Genomic DNA, 14,935 nt, shown 5'->3' with positions numbered 1-14,935 from the left:
CGGTGTCGAACAGACACTACATCAGCACACGCACAAATGGCATATCTTTCGGATCTCGCTCACATATCCTTGCTGTTGGGCAGAAACCTTGCATCTCCATATTTCAAGTTTTATGTTTATGTTTTTTCGTAAATTAATACCCTACTTCGTCATACTACAGTGTTACACAAAAGTAGCACAAGTAGCTGATCTACAAGCTCACAACGCGTTGCATCATGATAAAAAAAAAATTATCCCACGATTTTGCAACCCTTTTTCACCCAGTGCCTCTAAGTAATCCTGGCAGCGCCCACAGCGTCCCCGGCAGGAATCGAACCCAGGTCCCTCTAGCTGTGAGGCAACAGCGCTATCGGCTGCGCCACCGTGCCCCCTCCGCATCATGAATTTAACATCTGCGTCGGGGGGAAGATACGGAATGCGCCTTGCGCTAAGCAGCATTGCACCGGGCGGAAGAGAGTGCCCTATGTATCAATCAGTGAATAACTTTATAGATCCAAGCAGCAAGATGATTAACCTTACCCAAGCAGTTTCCGCTTCCTGAGAATTGGGTTGTTGACAGAGTTCAGTGGCTTCAGGCTGACATTCAGATCTTGAATCCTCATGTTGGCCAACTGCTCTGCATGGGCCTGCTGGATACCAGCTACAACCGCCTAGAAGGGTAGAGACAAGGAGGGACATTTTCTTAAAAGAGAGACGTGAGAGAAATACGCAAGAGAGAGAAAGAGCAAGAGAGAAATAGAGGCGGCGAGGAGCACAAATATGGAAAACCTGTGCAGGGTTTCACTACGATACCTTCATCAGTCCATTCAGAAACCTTAGCATTCATGAATAGATTTAGCATAAAAAGAAGCTCAATTTTCTGGGGTGCCCAGTGGCTCATCAAGTTCATGCATGGACCACATGCTCCTTGTGAGTTGCGATGACCCGAGTTCAAATCAGACTCCTGACATGTCTCGCACGTCTCCACTTTCTTTGCTCTCAGTTAACGTTCTCTCTATACACTCCTAATTAAATACAAAACAATTAAATAAAGAAGTGTGGTATGCATGAGAGATTTCAGCACTTGTGAGTGTGAGAGAAATGAAACTGGATCCAAACAAGCGAGTGAAAACCTGTTATTTTGGTCAAGAGGACCTACCCTGGGCACATTCAATGTGGCCCTAACAGCCAATACACAACCCTTACAACTATGAGCTTCACAAGAAAACCAGTTCTTCAACAAATTTCAACATTTCAACAAGGTATATTCATTATCTCTGCCAGGCCACAGGCAGGTTATGTTATCGTCCTTTGTGTGCGTTTGCCTTTCTGCAGGTATCTCGCAAACCTGTCAACGACAATTGACCGCTGTTTTGATTTCCTTAATCTCAGAACCACTACCCCTCTAGGCAGAAAGGTATGGGATGTGTGTACGTGAGACATCCGCTATCCGTTAAGTGTATGGGATCTAATTGCAGCAAATTACAGCACTCCCGTCCTTCTAGCGCAAGCCACACTGAAATGCCAACACGTCAAACTTACATATTTGAAATCTCTTATTATTCCTACTGACTCAAGACAAATGGACAGGAACTGACGGAGAGAGAGGGAAGGAGTACAAGCATGACCGCACGGCTAAGTTGTAGCTCAAAGGTTATGTTACTACCGTTCCTACAGCGGCAAGTGTACATACATTAGTCTGTACATTAGTTCATTATCTTTTTATTATTATTTATTTATTTAATATTGATGGCATTGGAGAACTTTCTACAGTATACTGCTCATCTGAACTTAGTATGTCAATATTTTAATACCTTGCGGTTTCTTACAAGGCACCAAACTCACTACGTCAAATTTCTTGTACCGTATGTGCAAAATAAAAGAGTTCAGATTCCTCCTCCAAACACACACCTTGTCCATCATCATCTGAGCAGAGGGCAGCACGTTGTCCAGAGCCTCTGTGCAGTTGAGCCAGGGGTGAGCCAAGACCCCCTCAATAGTGAGCCTCTCCTCTGGCTTCACCTTCAGCAGCCTGCAGAAGAAGGGGAGAAGTTCAGGTGTGCAGAGTAGCAAGTACAGGGGGAGAACGGTGGAAAGACATAAACTAGAAAGGCAAGAGGGAAGAACCAGCCCGGACATACACTTGTGTACAAACACAATGTTTTCCACTACACATTGTACGAAAGGGGAGAGGTGACCTGGCACAGTGCAGTTAGTTATGTTGTGGGCAAAAGATCATCATCTAGTGGGCTCAACTTACAATGGTAGTAGCCACAAATTCAGGGTCTCGTGGGCATGTCATATCTTGTGGCCACAGCATAAGTAACTGAACCACAAGGAAGATCTTGTTGTGCCCACGATATCAGGATCTAGTGGCCACAAGATCCTCGTCTTATAATTGTAGTGCCCACATAAAGGGTGTATGTGGGCATGTCTTATATTTTGTGGGCCCAAAATAATTAACTGAAACATGCCAGGTCACCTCTCCACTTCAGGAACTTGCATCATCTTTATTGCATTTCTATTTCTGGATAGATAGAAACAAACTCTTTACCTGGGTCCAGTTGCCAATATACTGACTGATGACTATGTATATAAATACTGATTGCATAGAGGAGTAGTCTATTCAGTGAATCACTGATAGTGATTAATAACCAGATCCTTCTATCTTGCAATTTCTGTAACTATGCACCGTTATGTTTCCTTTAGCATTTGGCTGCAGTCACAATTGAATTTCCCCTCAAGGGATCAATAAAGTGCAATCTAATCTAATCTAAAAGAGAAGAGAGAGACGATATCTGACAAAGAGAGAGACTAATCGTAGAGGTCGGTCTCACAAAACAGCAGCTCCTCAAGCGTGTTCTGCGGGTAAAAGAAAATAATCCTACTTTCTTATGCAAGGATGCAAACACATGTAGGGTGCAGTCTAAAAAATTATACGAAAAAAAACAAAACAACAGCATATAGGCAGCCTTAGGCAATATATTACACACATGAACACTCGCATCCCTATTCTGGGCATGTCATAATAGGGGAACATTTGCAAAAAATAAGCGAACATTCGCTGAAAAAATAAGCTCTGTAAGATCACAACGCACTACCTTGCATCTTCTCTTTTAACGTTTTATATCACTGGATTGTGTGCACAAATGATATAAAATAAAGCTCACCAATCATTTTTTCTCATCTGTTACAGTTCAGTCTGCTCCCTCCACTCTAACCGGCTATGCATTGTGTATTAGTGCTTCTGGACGACTGCAAAGTCATTTTGTTGATTGCAAGGTTGTGAACCGTATCATGGTTTGTGGGCTGAAACGTAGGCCTATTGTTGAATTGTGAAATATTGTGCAATTGAAATGGCCGGCGTCTGTAGCACTGATTACAATGTTACGGCTGCATTGTAGCTAACTTTAGGAGTTAGTTAGTGTAAAACTACACACCATATTGAATAACATTAGTCACCCAGCAGAAAAAGCATAATTATGTCCTCTGATGACTGTCATCTGCGGGCGCCGGGTAGTGTACACTGCTCTATAAATGTGTGTGTCGGGACAATGGTGTGTAATGCAGTCATGGTACAGTTTTGACGTGTGTAAATAAGAAGTCCTTCAAGAAGTCCCGTAACCAGTGATTAAAACATAAGATCCTCTCAACATGTCCTGACAGTTGAGTAGGATTTTTTTAACTACACTGTAAGAATCATTAATATTCGTCCGTCACCCATAACAGCCCCCCCCCCAACCGTCTAGTCACCCAAATTGATGTGAACAAAGCGACCGTATGCATCCCTGCATATGGTGTCCTTGGACAAAGTCTGACTTACATTCACATTTGGCAGACCTCGCTATGAAGAGTGACTTCAAATGAGAGAGAGCTGTCTTATGCTTGAAGACACTTCAACGGGACGCATTGAGCCACATGGCCATCGGGGAGCGATAGAGACAGATTGAGGGGGAGGGGGGACCTACTTGCGTACAATGTCCTTGGCCATCTCTGAGATCTGGCTCCACTCGTCCTCGGGGAACTCGAAGCTGCCCGTCATGATCTTCTTCCTCATGTCTTTGGGAATGGTGCGGCTGTGGTGCTTCGAGTAGAACGGTGGGTAGCCGCAAAGCATCACGTAGATGATCACGCCCAGCGACCACAAGTCACAGCTCTGGAGGAGAAGCGGTTGGGAGGGAGGGAGGATGAAGAGAGAGAATGAGAGAGACATGGATTACGGCCAGAAGGCCTGGCGTAGATAACAAATAGGAGAGGATCAGATTATGAAGAACTGGGTGCATCAAGTGGAGGCCACAAACAGGCCAGTGGAATATGTCTCACCTTATTATAGGTATAGGGAGTGGGTGAGGTAGGTATGATTCCAGACTTTTCCTTCTGGTGTCTTCGTTGAGCCTCAAGTACCTGGAGAACAAGTGTACGATAACACAACAAATGAGCAGAAATCCACACACTTATTTAACAACAGGTCACTTGTAGGACAGACTGACATCAGTATGGCATGTATCCTATAATTCCCAAGCTGAATCAAGACTCAAGAAGGGTGTAGTTGTCACTTACTCATATACTGTAGATACAAGCAGTAAAATGCTGGTGGGACATATTCCACAAAGACTGTGCTAACATAACAATACAATATAACAAGATAATAAAATAAACGGCCCAGAGATTAGCTTGTCAGAGACAGACACATGGACACATGGACTGACAGGGTGCAAAACATAGTTTCTGCCATGCCTTCGGCCTGGCGGAGACAATAAAATACAATAAAAGTAATAATACTGGATGGGATAGCTGTTTAATAATATTGCATCTGTAAGTCTGCCTGTGTGTGTGTGTGTGTGTGTGTGTGTGTGTGTGTGTGTGTGTGTGTGTGTGTGTGTGTGTGTGTGTGTGAGTGTGAGTGTGAGTGTGTGTGTGTGGTACCTGAGGTGCTACGTAGTAAGGAGTGAACTGAGGGGTCATCAAGTCTCCCTGGTCAATCTTGGCGAAGCCAAAATCACACAATTTCACAGGAGCATCCTGTGTGGAACAAGACATAAATAATCACAGAGGAGGAAACAGAGTTGTGTGTTTTGTGCACACACGAAAGATATTTCTGTCGAAAATACTGCAGAATGTGGCTGAAAACTATTTAGAGCACCATTTTCTCTGAGTTCCATGCAGTCGCAATATTTTGATGACAATTAGCCCCTTTATTTGGAAAACCACGTAGATTGGACAGAGCACACAAACTGAAAACAAATATAAAATGCAATAAAAGCCAGTGTTCTTGTGGTGGGTTGTCCCTTTTCATTAGGCACACCTTTTTAGTAAGTTTGTTAACTCCAACTATACGGGTGCAGCTGCAGTGTCAAACTTGTGATCAGTTGCACTGCCGATAAAAAAAACACGTAATGCCTTCAAACCAGAGAACTGTGTCTGCATGACACCATCTCAACTGTGCATCTTCAATTTCTGTGTGGAAATCCTAGTAACGCGAGGTTAATTTCCTGGTATTGCACTGAGCAGCCGCAGCAGAAGGGAGACTAGTAATAGTAATAGCTGTGCGTAGCTCTTGGATGAGGTCAAGATAGTTTGTGTTTCACTCGGGGGTGTTATTGAAGAGCCGAGTCTTGGGGGTTCCAGAAATATCAGAGATGGTGTTGCTTGTGCAAGAATGGATGTTAGGCGCTAGCCTGCTGCTAATGTTACATACAGTATATACCATTTCCACACCATCTCCATTAGCTCAACTGAATTGAGGCCGTTGCCAGGAAAGGACACGTGTTTCAATAGTGTGGTCTGAAAAGTAACAAGTAAAGTGTCCTGCATCATTAGCATATAGGTTGAACTCGGAACCAGCAGTGGTCACGTGACATGGCGCTAATGAACTGACATGGCAACCTGGGACTGTGTGTGTGTGTGTGTGTGTGTGTGTGTGTGTGTGTGTGTGTGTGTGTGTGTGTGTGTGTGTGTGTGTGTGTGTGTGTGTACCTTTGTTATCTATAACTTACCAGAGAATTGTCCTTGAAGAGGAGATTCTCCGGCTTCAGGTCTCGGTGTGCAATATTCATAGAGTGACAGTGTTCCAACGCCTGACTGATCTAAAAAGTGCAAAGAGAGAGACTCAGTCACATCTTCACATGTGTGTGAGTTCATCAAATAGCTTATTGTGTTGAGTTGACTGGGTGTTCACAGTTTTGACTGAAAAAAAGTCTTTGGATATCATGTCCAGAGCGCTCCCACACAATGTTTATTGTAGCCCGCAACGTTCAAACCTATCAGCCGTCGCTGTGCTCGAACGTCCTGTCATCTGCATTATAAACAGCTTAGTTGAAACAACTTAAACAAGGGCTTCTCATGGTTGTGATAACGATTCAGCGTCGGGTAGCAAATTATTCTCAGACACAATCAGGAGGATGACCGGTGCTCTTCTCCAAAAGATGAACTATTGTCTGCTTGAAGCACCCAGGGCACTCTGGCAAGCACACTGGGCGCTAAGAATGCTGAAGCATGATGTTCGGGCGCTGGAGAACGAGGAGCAAACCAGCGCATCTTTACCACAGAAATGGATGGCAGACAGGCGATGCCAGCTCAAGAAATGCATTCTGTGGACACAGCCCCTTAATGTTACAGTAGCTAGTTGATCCACGTAGGCGAGCAGCTAAGACCAAGAAAGAATGTTATTGGGTGCAATAAAACAGTGGAGGAAAAAAAACTGCTCAAGAAACAGACCGACAAGGACAGAGAAGTGTACATAGAGTAATAGACGAACGCTATATGTAAAACACTTTACATTTAGAAAAAGACAGGTAGAGGTAGTCGACTACTTGTGAATGTGTGTGTGTGTATGTGTACCTGCTCAGTGACCTGGCTGGCCATCTTCTCAGTGAAGTGTCTGTGCTGACTGATTCGGTGGAACAGCTCACCACCCTCCATCATCTCCATCACGATTAGTAACCTCGCTCTAGAAGAAAGGAACATCGATAATAGATGGAGGGATAGACGAAGAAATGGATAGATGATGAGCGGGGGAAGGCAACCGGTTGACAGGGAGGATCTAAAATATAGCAAAACATATATGCAAACTCCCACACACATTTCTAGGTCAGTGTGTGGTTTTACTAGTAGCCTATCAGTAACCATACAGCTGACATTTAATACATGAAAACATGAACATTTCTACAAAGATTTGCAGTGTATTTCTGTTGTGCAGTTCTGTGTAAAAAGGTAAGGCCGTAGACTTGAGGCAGGAAAAGGCATGTGCTTCGCAAGGTGGGTCTACCTGTGCGTGCATAGTCATTGATTAACATGGTATTGATTGATAGAGGATATGCTCCATGCCAGCTCTGCATGTAGTGGACAACGGCTGTAGTAGTAAAACTCAGTATTACCAGTGTTCAGGAAAGAATTGTGCCGGTGTGTCTTTACACTGCAACAAGCTTAGTAAACTCCACTAACACACACACACACGCACACACACACACACACCTTGGGCTGGACTCATGGGGGAACTGGACGCTGTTGGCATACACTTCCAGGATTTGCACTATGTTTGGGTGGGTGGCACACATCATGTGAAGACGGACCTATACCAAGGTGAGATATGATATGAATGATTAATTACTTACTATAACAATGTCCTCTAAGATAAGATAGATAAGAAACCTTCATTGATCCTCAGAGGTAAATTCAGGTGTCAAAGTAGCAACAGCTAAATGTTTGAAACACTGGAAAGGCATAGATAGTTAAGTCATATACTGTGTGTGTGTGTGTGTGTGTGTGTGTGTGTGTGTGTGTGTGTGTGTGTGTGTGTGTGTGTGTGTGTGTGTGTGTGTGTGTGTGTGTGTATGTGTGTGTGTTCACTGAGTCTGACTGTATTATTTGTTAGCTAAAGGGAACATATAAATTGTAATACAATAGTAACATGTAATATATTCAGCAGACTGATGAAAAATGATGGCTTTGGTTCTTCCATCTATACAGGAGCTCTGCCAATTACAAGACAGACAGTGACAGGCAGCAATACACCATGTCTGGAGGCAGACTAGACCTGTGCAGTAGACAGAAGACATCATTATACAAATAGAGAACTATGGGAGCAAACAGCGGACAAAAAAACAGCTCAAGGATATATGGGCTTGAAGATAGCGGTGTTTGTGTCACAGTGTTGTTTGGGGCAAGAAAGACTGTTTGTTTCGACCTGCTCAAAAGCGCGGTAAGCCGCTTGATCTAAGCAGGATTCTGCCAATGAGAGGCTTAGAGACACTGTTAGCTATGCAAAGATGGTATTCCCAAAAGATAAAACAAAACCACATACAGACAGAATTATTGATGGAAAAGCAAGGTATGCCTGTCTGACAACAAAAATTGTCAGACAGGCATACAGAACAGACTGAGGTAGTATGTCGATAGATAGTCCTGACTGAGAGGCAGCCAAAGACAGCAAAATAGCTGATACCACTAGCGGAACTGGGTGACTCTGACCTCATTTCTGGCCTTGGGTCGATCAATGAGAATCTTCAGGGCCAGGCGTTCCTGCGTCGACTTCTTTACACATACTCTGTGGAGACGGAGGAGGAGAAAAAAGCACACTCAGACCTCACCCAAACGTCGTAAACATTTCAGTGTCCCACATAGGACCACATAAAGCAGAGCAAGATGAGAAACCTCTGAATCCTGATGTTTTATACGGTTTCTTGGATCTTTAGTAGTAGTTACCCCATTACACACCTGTCACATAAAATGGATATTAGCCACAACTTGGAGCAGCGAGACAGAAACTGTGACTGTTCAGAAGAAGCTAAAAATGTTCGCAGAGTGTAACTACTGTATATTATGGGTGCATTTTTGCCCAAATTCGACCTGGGCCTCATTTTCCTGTTATTTCCAACCATAGTGATAGTCTGACTAAAATCAAGTCAAATGTTTCAGTGAGCTATTAGACTCTAGAGCCACCATTACATCAGCAAAGTAGTTGCAAAACGTTCACCAAAATGAACATCAAAACCAACACAAGACAGCAATGTCTTGAAGTTAAGTATTTTAATTACAGCCATGCAGCATTCCAGAACTGGATTTTCGGGTTCTGGACGACCGCTGGACACCTATTCCCAGTCGCCACAACACACCCTTGGATTCTCGACAAAACACATGCCACCCCCAAGTTTAAGTAGATCGGTCAGACAGTTCTCGAGTTATGCAGGACACACACACACACACAATATTAAATAACTTGGATTTGGATGGGTCAAAAACATTTAATCGGGATATCCCTCAGCTGCTCCATCATTCATCGACGTTACCGGGTTTTGCATAAAACATAATCTGTTCAACTGATCACTATGTATGTCTGTCTGTTTCAATATTTCAAAATTAAGTTGCTGAATTAATTGACTTTCCTAAGAAAGCTGGACTCTTGTACTCTCAATATTGTAATTCCTCTTCTTACTTCTAATCTTTATAGGAACTGCTTTCAGACCTACTTACAGTGCGTTCAGACTCAGAAATACATCATACTTTGATTTATAGTACAATTCAGTATTACACAATACACACACAGCCATACAAAACTACTCTGTTCTGCTGGGAAATATTTTCTGTGACAATCCAGTGTAAAACCCCTTTCAATAAATGTTGTTTGACTTAACCAGTGTCAATGAAAGCAGCTTAAACCCAACAGTTATAAGAAGAATATTTTGTCAACATTACAGTCTGTCTGTTGTGTGAAACGCTCAGGCAGCAGCACAGGCACTCCTCGGTGACTCAAACAAGAGTGAATCTACACAATGGTGTTTGAGTTCATTGTTTGTCTTCTGAAACTTTTGGGAGTTTGATATTTGAATGTATTGACGAATCCACAATCATAACGGCGGTGTCAGAATGCACACCGCAGCAGGAGTCTGACACTGCAGTGCTCTGTGGATTCGTCTATACATCTCCTGTCAATGTTAATTTCACTCTAGCCTTCTTCCACACTATGTAGGCAAAGCATTTTTCCCTACTCCCTTCCTTTCGGTGGACACCAAACATTCTCTTTAGACTGTGAGCTCTGGCCCTATAAGTCTAACCTGGCACAGCTGTATGGTTCCCTCCACAAAACCTTCTGGGAAGTCTCAATTTGAAACTGCTTGGAATAGGAGCAGCACCACCGGGCATTATAAAATAAAATAAATTGTAACAGGTGAATAGAATCCTCAACTGACAGATTTGAGTGACTGTTTTAATAAATTGCATTTGTTCAAGTAACAGCATACAACAGGAAAAAAATATATAATAAAAGTCTCAATTCTAAGTAGTCATTAAACTAAATAGGTGCAACATGAACAAGACAGTTCACAGTTAAAGTTGCCACCCTATCTTGTGGGTTGCGTTATAAAAGCCTCTAGTGGCCTACTGCCTAAATGCGTCACATTTATCATTATCAGTCTGAGTCTGAGCTTCTGTGTTGTGTGTTCCCAACTCAAGTCCTCATCTTCCAAAATAACCCACGTAATCAACATGGCTCTCCCCAGGTCTTTACATTGACTGGAATACAAACATTTTTGAATGACAATTGGCTCAGCACTGGTTCACTTGCATTGTGCTCTTTAAAGTGAATGGATAGATCTTTTCTAAAGCAGCTCTGTCTGTGTCAGACAGTCCATTAACCAAACTTGTCTCTACACAATCCATGTAGTTCAAGTTAAGGGCAGGAACTCCACTCAGTCCAAGGCTTAAGGTCCTTACACACCGGGGCGATTTTTTTCATGCGAATAATACGTTTTTTTTTAAAACCTTATAAAGTCAATGCAAGCTTCCACACCAGTTTCGCGGAGCGAAAAAAGCGTATTTTAATTATTCGGAACAAGTCCGAATTTTGCGTATATTCGCATATTCGCCGGTGTGTAACCACCTTAATGGTTGTTCTTTTGGGCCTCAGAGTCACTTTAGTTGCATTCTCCATATGCAGCAGCTTAGTCACCCAGCCTCTATTCTTGGTATCAGCAGAATGATGCCGTTAACGACGATACAGTTGTACCTGAAAAATGAATACCATTATCAACTCCGGCATGGCTGGGTGCTCCAACGAACACAATCGGCCATGTTCGCGGGTGGGAAGCTGGCAGGGGAGGCGATCTCTCTCACTGCTCTAGAGACTCCTACAGGGTTTGTTCAGCAGGGAGCTGAACTCTGAGAGACACTGTGTTCCTCTGCATAATACACCCTCCTAATGAAACTCCTCGTTCTTTCTCACATTACTAAATTGGGGCAAAAATGCAAAACCAACAAAAATGCAAAAAAATAAAAATACATTTATCACCAACCAGTTATGGTATAATAGCCGAGAAGAGTGGGTCCAGGGACCCTCAGGGTTCCTTGGGCGTTCTAAATGGGCCCTTACAGGGCCTGTACCTCTGAGAGTGTACCAATGAAACCAAATGAACCTTTACGGGTCCATTTGGTTCCATCTGTGCACTCTCAGAGTTATGGGGGTCCTTGCCATGGAAACCATGGGCTGAGAATTATGTTAAAGTTCTCAAAGGTTATCTTATAAAAGTATCATAGAAATCCAGATGTGGGTGATATCTGCAACGCATATAAAATTTGTTTCATCCTTCAACGGTATACCAAACGTGCACACGTTATTAGTGTTGTAATAAGTATTGAGTAACCAAGATTAAGGGGATACCAAACACCAACTGGCATCGGCCATGGTGGATGTCGGGGTCATTGTCTCTGAGCTGAATACCAGTGACCTCCAGCTTCACAGCCTGTCTGATTTGATCTTCTATGATGGTAGTCCCTTGAGACAGACGTGTTGACTGACTCACACAAATTGGGATGTCGGATTCAAACCGGGGCCGGCTGTGCAAGGACTGAGCCTTAACTCATTCAGTGCCACATGAAGTCTAAGACGTCATGGCCTGGAGCGCCCTGAGCGCCACATGATGTCTAAGACGTCATGATTTTTTTTTTTTTTTTTTTTTAATTTTCAGAACCCAAGATATGATGATTTGAAGATTTGCTGCTCCATTCATTTCTTGTTTAACTTCTTACTGAAAAAGGCTGTATCTCGGCTCCTAAGCACTTTTTTTTTACAATGAAATTTGGCTGTGGCACTCAACCAAACTTCCATAAATAAGCATGGCACTGAAAGAGTTAACTCATTGAGTGCCATTGACGTGTTTCACGTGTTTTACCGCAATGGAGCAACGTGCCAATGACGTGTTTGGCGCGTTTTTGAAAAAAAATGTTCAGAACCCAAGATATCATCATTTGAAGATTTGCTGCTCCATTCACTTCTTGTTTAACTTATTACTGAAAAAGGCTGTATCTCGGTTCCTGAGCCCTTTTTTTTTTACCATGTATTTTTGGCTGGAACAGTTTGCAATATTTTTTTTATTTCATTCGCACTGAATGAGTTAATAGTGAAAATAGCCGATCTGTAAGCTCACAACACATCGCGATGCGGCACGTTGTGAGCTTCCAGATCTTGCTATTTTCACTTGGTATCTCCACAGCTATCCACTGTGTTGTGTGTCAGTCATTGATTGGACTCAGCCACTTTGTTTTGGAAGGCTACCCTTTGTGCATGCCTGTGCATACGCGTGCCTGTGCGCTCTATTTGCACCAATATAAAAACGGCACTCCCTTTCTAGTTTTGACTGCTGTGGTCTCTCTTCACATTTACCGGGATATAGTATTAGTAAGCAGTTAAATTTAAACGTAAGCAAACGGCTACTTTATAGAATCCTGCCAATGTTTATAACAAGTAGAAAACCCTGGAAAAGTCCTCTGCTTGTTTCTTTGAAACCCCTTCTTTTTCGAGTCACTGCAGAACATGTGACTTCCCACCATGTTATGGAAAGAGTCCTTTATTCAGATGTACCTTTCTTCTTTATTACACTGAGTCTGATTCATCATTAGTGTTATGTAATTGGGATCTTTCTGTTACTCTTGTATTCACCATTGCTCACCTCCTCTACATCTATTCGTGATTCATAATGTATTTATGTCTTTTGATCACACTCTGTCTCTCTGTGATTCATTAGTTGAGTACAAACGTCACTTAGTGAACTTTGTTCATAGCAGAATGTTCCTTGTGCTAATGCTTTTATAGTGTAATCTGAGTGCAAGTAACTTTGCACAGCAGCTGGCCTCGTGAGATCACAGTTCCATTCTTCTACGCAAGTCCATCTTGTGAGGCGTAAGCTTATGTATTTCTACCTGAAACCTACTGTAGGCGACTGGGCCAGTCAGCATCCTTTGAACTAGGGGATGTGGTTTTTAGGCGTCATCTAAGTTCACGAAAATATAGTCATATTTTTGAATTGTCATTTCGCTAAGCAGCTAGCGACAATTAACTCATTTGATTCATTGTAAAAAAAAAACAGGGGTGGCTCACCTGGTAGAGTGCATACTATTAAATAGGGATAATAATTTATAATATTATTTATAATATTTTTGTATGTATACATTTTGGGTCTCTGCTGGAAAAGTTTGGGAACCACTCCTTTACTCCATCTCAGTGCTCCTCAAGAGAATCATTTATTTACTGGCATTATGTTAAATTATAAAATTACCCTTTGTAACCCTTTCATTCAGACAAAGTAAAAATGTAAAACTATTATTGGTGTCAGCATAGTGAGCATACAGTACAAAATACTGAAGGTTAAATGTGTAAACATTGCACAACTCTAGGACATAGTGTTGCCAACAACTTAAACCATTATAAACAAAAACTTACCTCTCAGATTGGTCTAGTATGTAAAAGCCTGGTCCAGTGATAATTGATAAACTTCCAGCCCCTTCATGTTCTTAGTGTGTGTTAATGTGTCATGGATGAGATGAGAGGACTTGTGCCACATTAAACAAAAAAGACACACTCTTGACACTATAAAAAAGCAAACTACACACTGCCAAACTGTAGCCAGAGCTGGTACTGTAATGCCCTGTTTTGACTGGCAGTCCAGCCCGCACCACGCTGCATCTTTTGGCCTCGCAAAGCTCACTGCTGCAATTAGCATTCATAATCATTTGCCACCTGGATTCCTTTAGACGCATTCCAGTAGCTCCTTGCTGAGTGTTAATGTGTAAAGGAGGTGGAGAGTGCGACACTGGAGGTGAGCGAGTGACATGTAGATACCCCATCTATCTCACAAACTCAAAAGTATGTCAAGTTGCCAACAGCAGGAAAGGCCAAGAGAACGGACAACTGCCTGTGGTCTGCCTATGTTAACCTGAATGGCAGACTGCATGGTCTTATGTCGACAGTGCTGTTGTGACATATCATCAATGCATGCAGTCTGCATACTACCACCGTGGAGAACTGCAAGTTCCTTTTCAGACAGAGTAAGGTCATGCAGATCCAACTTGTCCGAAGAAATATCTCAATCGTACACACACTCAAGACACAAACGCACACAGCCACAGTAGCTATAGTCAAGTCAGGCTCACCTGACAGGTCCACTGATGCCAGCGCCCAGCTTCTGGGTCCAGTTGATGTTGTACTCCTCTAGGATGGATATCTCCTATGAGGGGAGACACCGAGCAAAATGTAAAGACTACATCACATGTTAAGGAGACTGGTGTGCAACTCAGACAAGTAGGCCTGATTTAAATTCAAGGTGATTTTTCTGACACAGACTTGTTGACCAGGGAAATATAGCTAACTGTTGGTGTGAATGCGTGTTTATATATTACAAACACATCTATCTATATATCTATATCTCCTCACAAAACGTTCGGAAACTTAAGTTTGGTCGATTATTTCTCCACTTCAATAATACCAGTTGGTATTGTGTTTTTTTTTAATCATTTTTATCATTGATTAGTCACCTTTACAACAAGGTATGACTTGTAAGAATCGTGCAATCGTGGAATGAGCAACACAGCTAAACGTGTGGGTAGCGCCCCTAAAAAATGTGGTAGGTAATCGCTCTCGCTTGAGCGACCTGCCAGCAGCACACACCTGCTGGCAGTCACAGGTGTG

General features: G+C 42.6%; 1 protein-coding gene across 1 annotated transcript in view; it reads right to left on the bottom strand.

Annotated features, from left to right (window-relative positions):
• mapkapk5 (MAPK activated protein kinase 5) overlaps positions 1-14,935 on the bottom strand; it is a 29,936-nt gene that overhangs the window by 10,421 nt on the left and 4,580 nt on the right. The window contains exons 2-11 of the mRNA XM_080434468.1: positions 14,401-14,474; positions 8,449-8,524; positions 7,453-7,550; positions 6,820-6,928; positions 5,976-6,065; positions 4,906-5,001; positions 4,303-4,383; positions 3,948-4,135; positions 1,891-2,011; positions 520-650 (exon numbers count right to left, since the gene is read on the bottom strand). Coding sequence (XP_080290594.1) covers positions 520-650; positions 1,891-2,011; positions 3,948-4,135; positions 4,303-4,383; positions 4,906-5,001; positions 5,976-6,065; positions 6,820-6,928; positions 7,453-7,550; positions 8,449-8,524; positions 14,401-14,474 — 1,064 coding nt within the window. The remainder of the gene's footprint in view (positions 1-519; positions 651-1,890; positions 2,012-3,947; positions 4,136-4,302; positions 4,384-4,905; positions 5,002-5,975; positions 6,066-6,819; positions 6,929-7,452; positions 7,551-8,448; positions 8,525-14,400; positions 14,475-14,935) is intronic.

Source organism: Gymnoscopelus braueri (genome assembly GCF_963280865.1).
Source record: "Gymnoscopelus braueri genome assembly, chromosome: 7".
Classification (NCBI taxonomy): Eukaryota; Metazoa; Chordata; class Actinopteri; order Myctophiformes; family Myctophidae; genus Gymnoscopelus; species Gymnoscopelus braueri.
The sequence above is the reverse complement of the archived record's forward strand: the minus strand, read 5'-3'. Positions and strand labels throughout refer to the sequence as shown.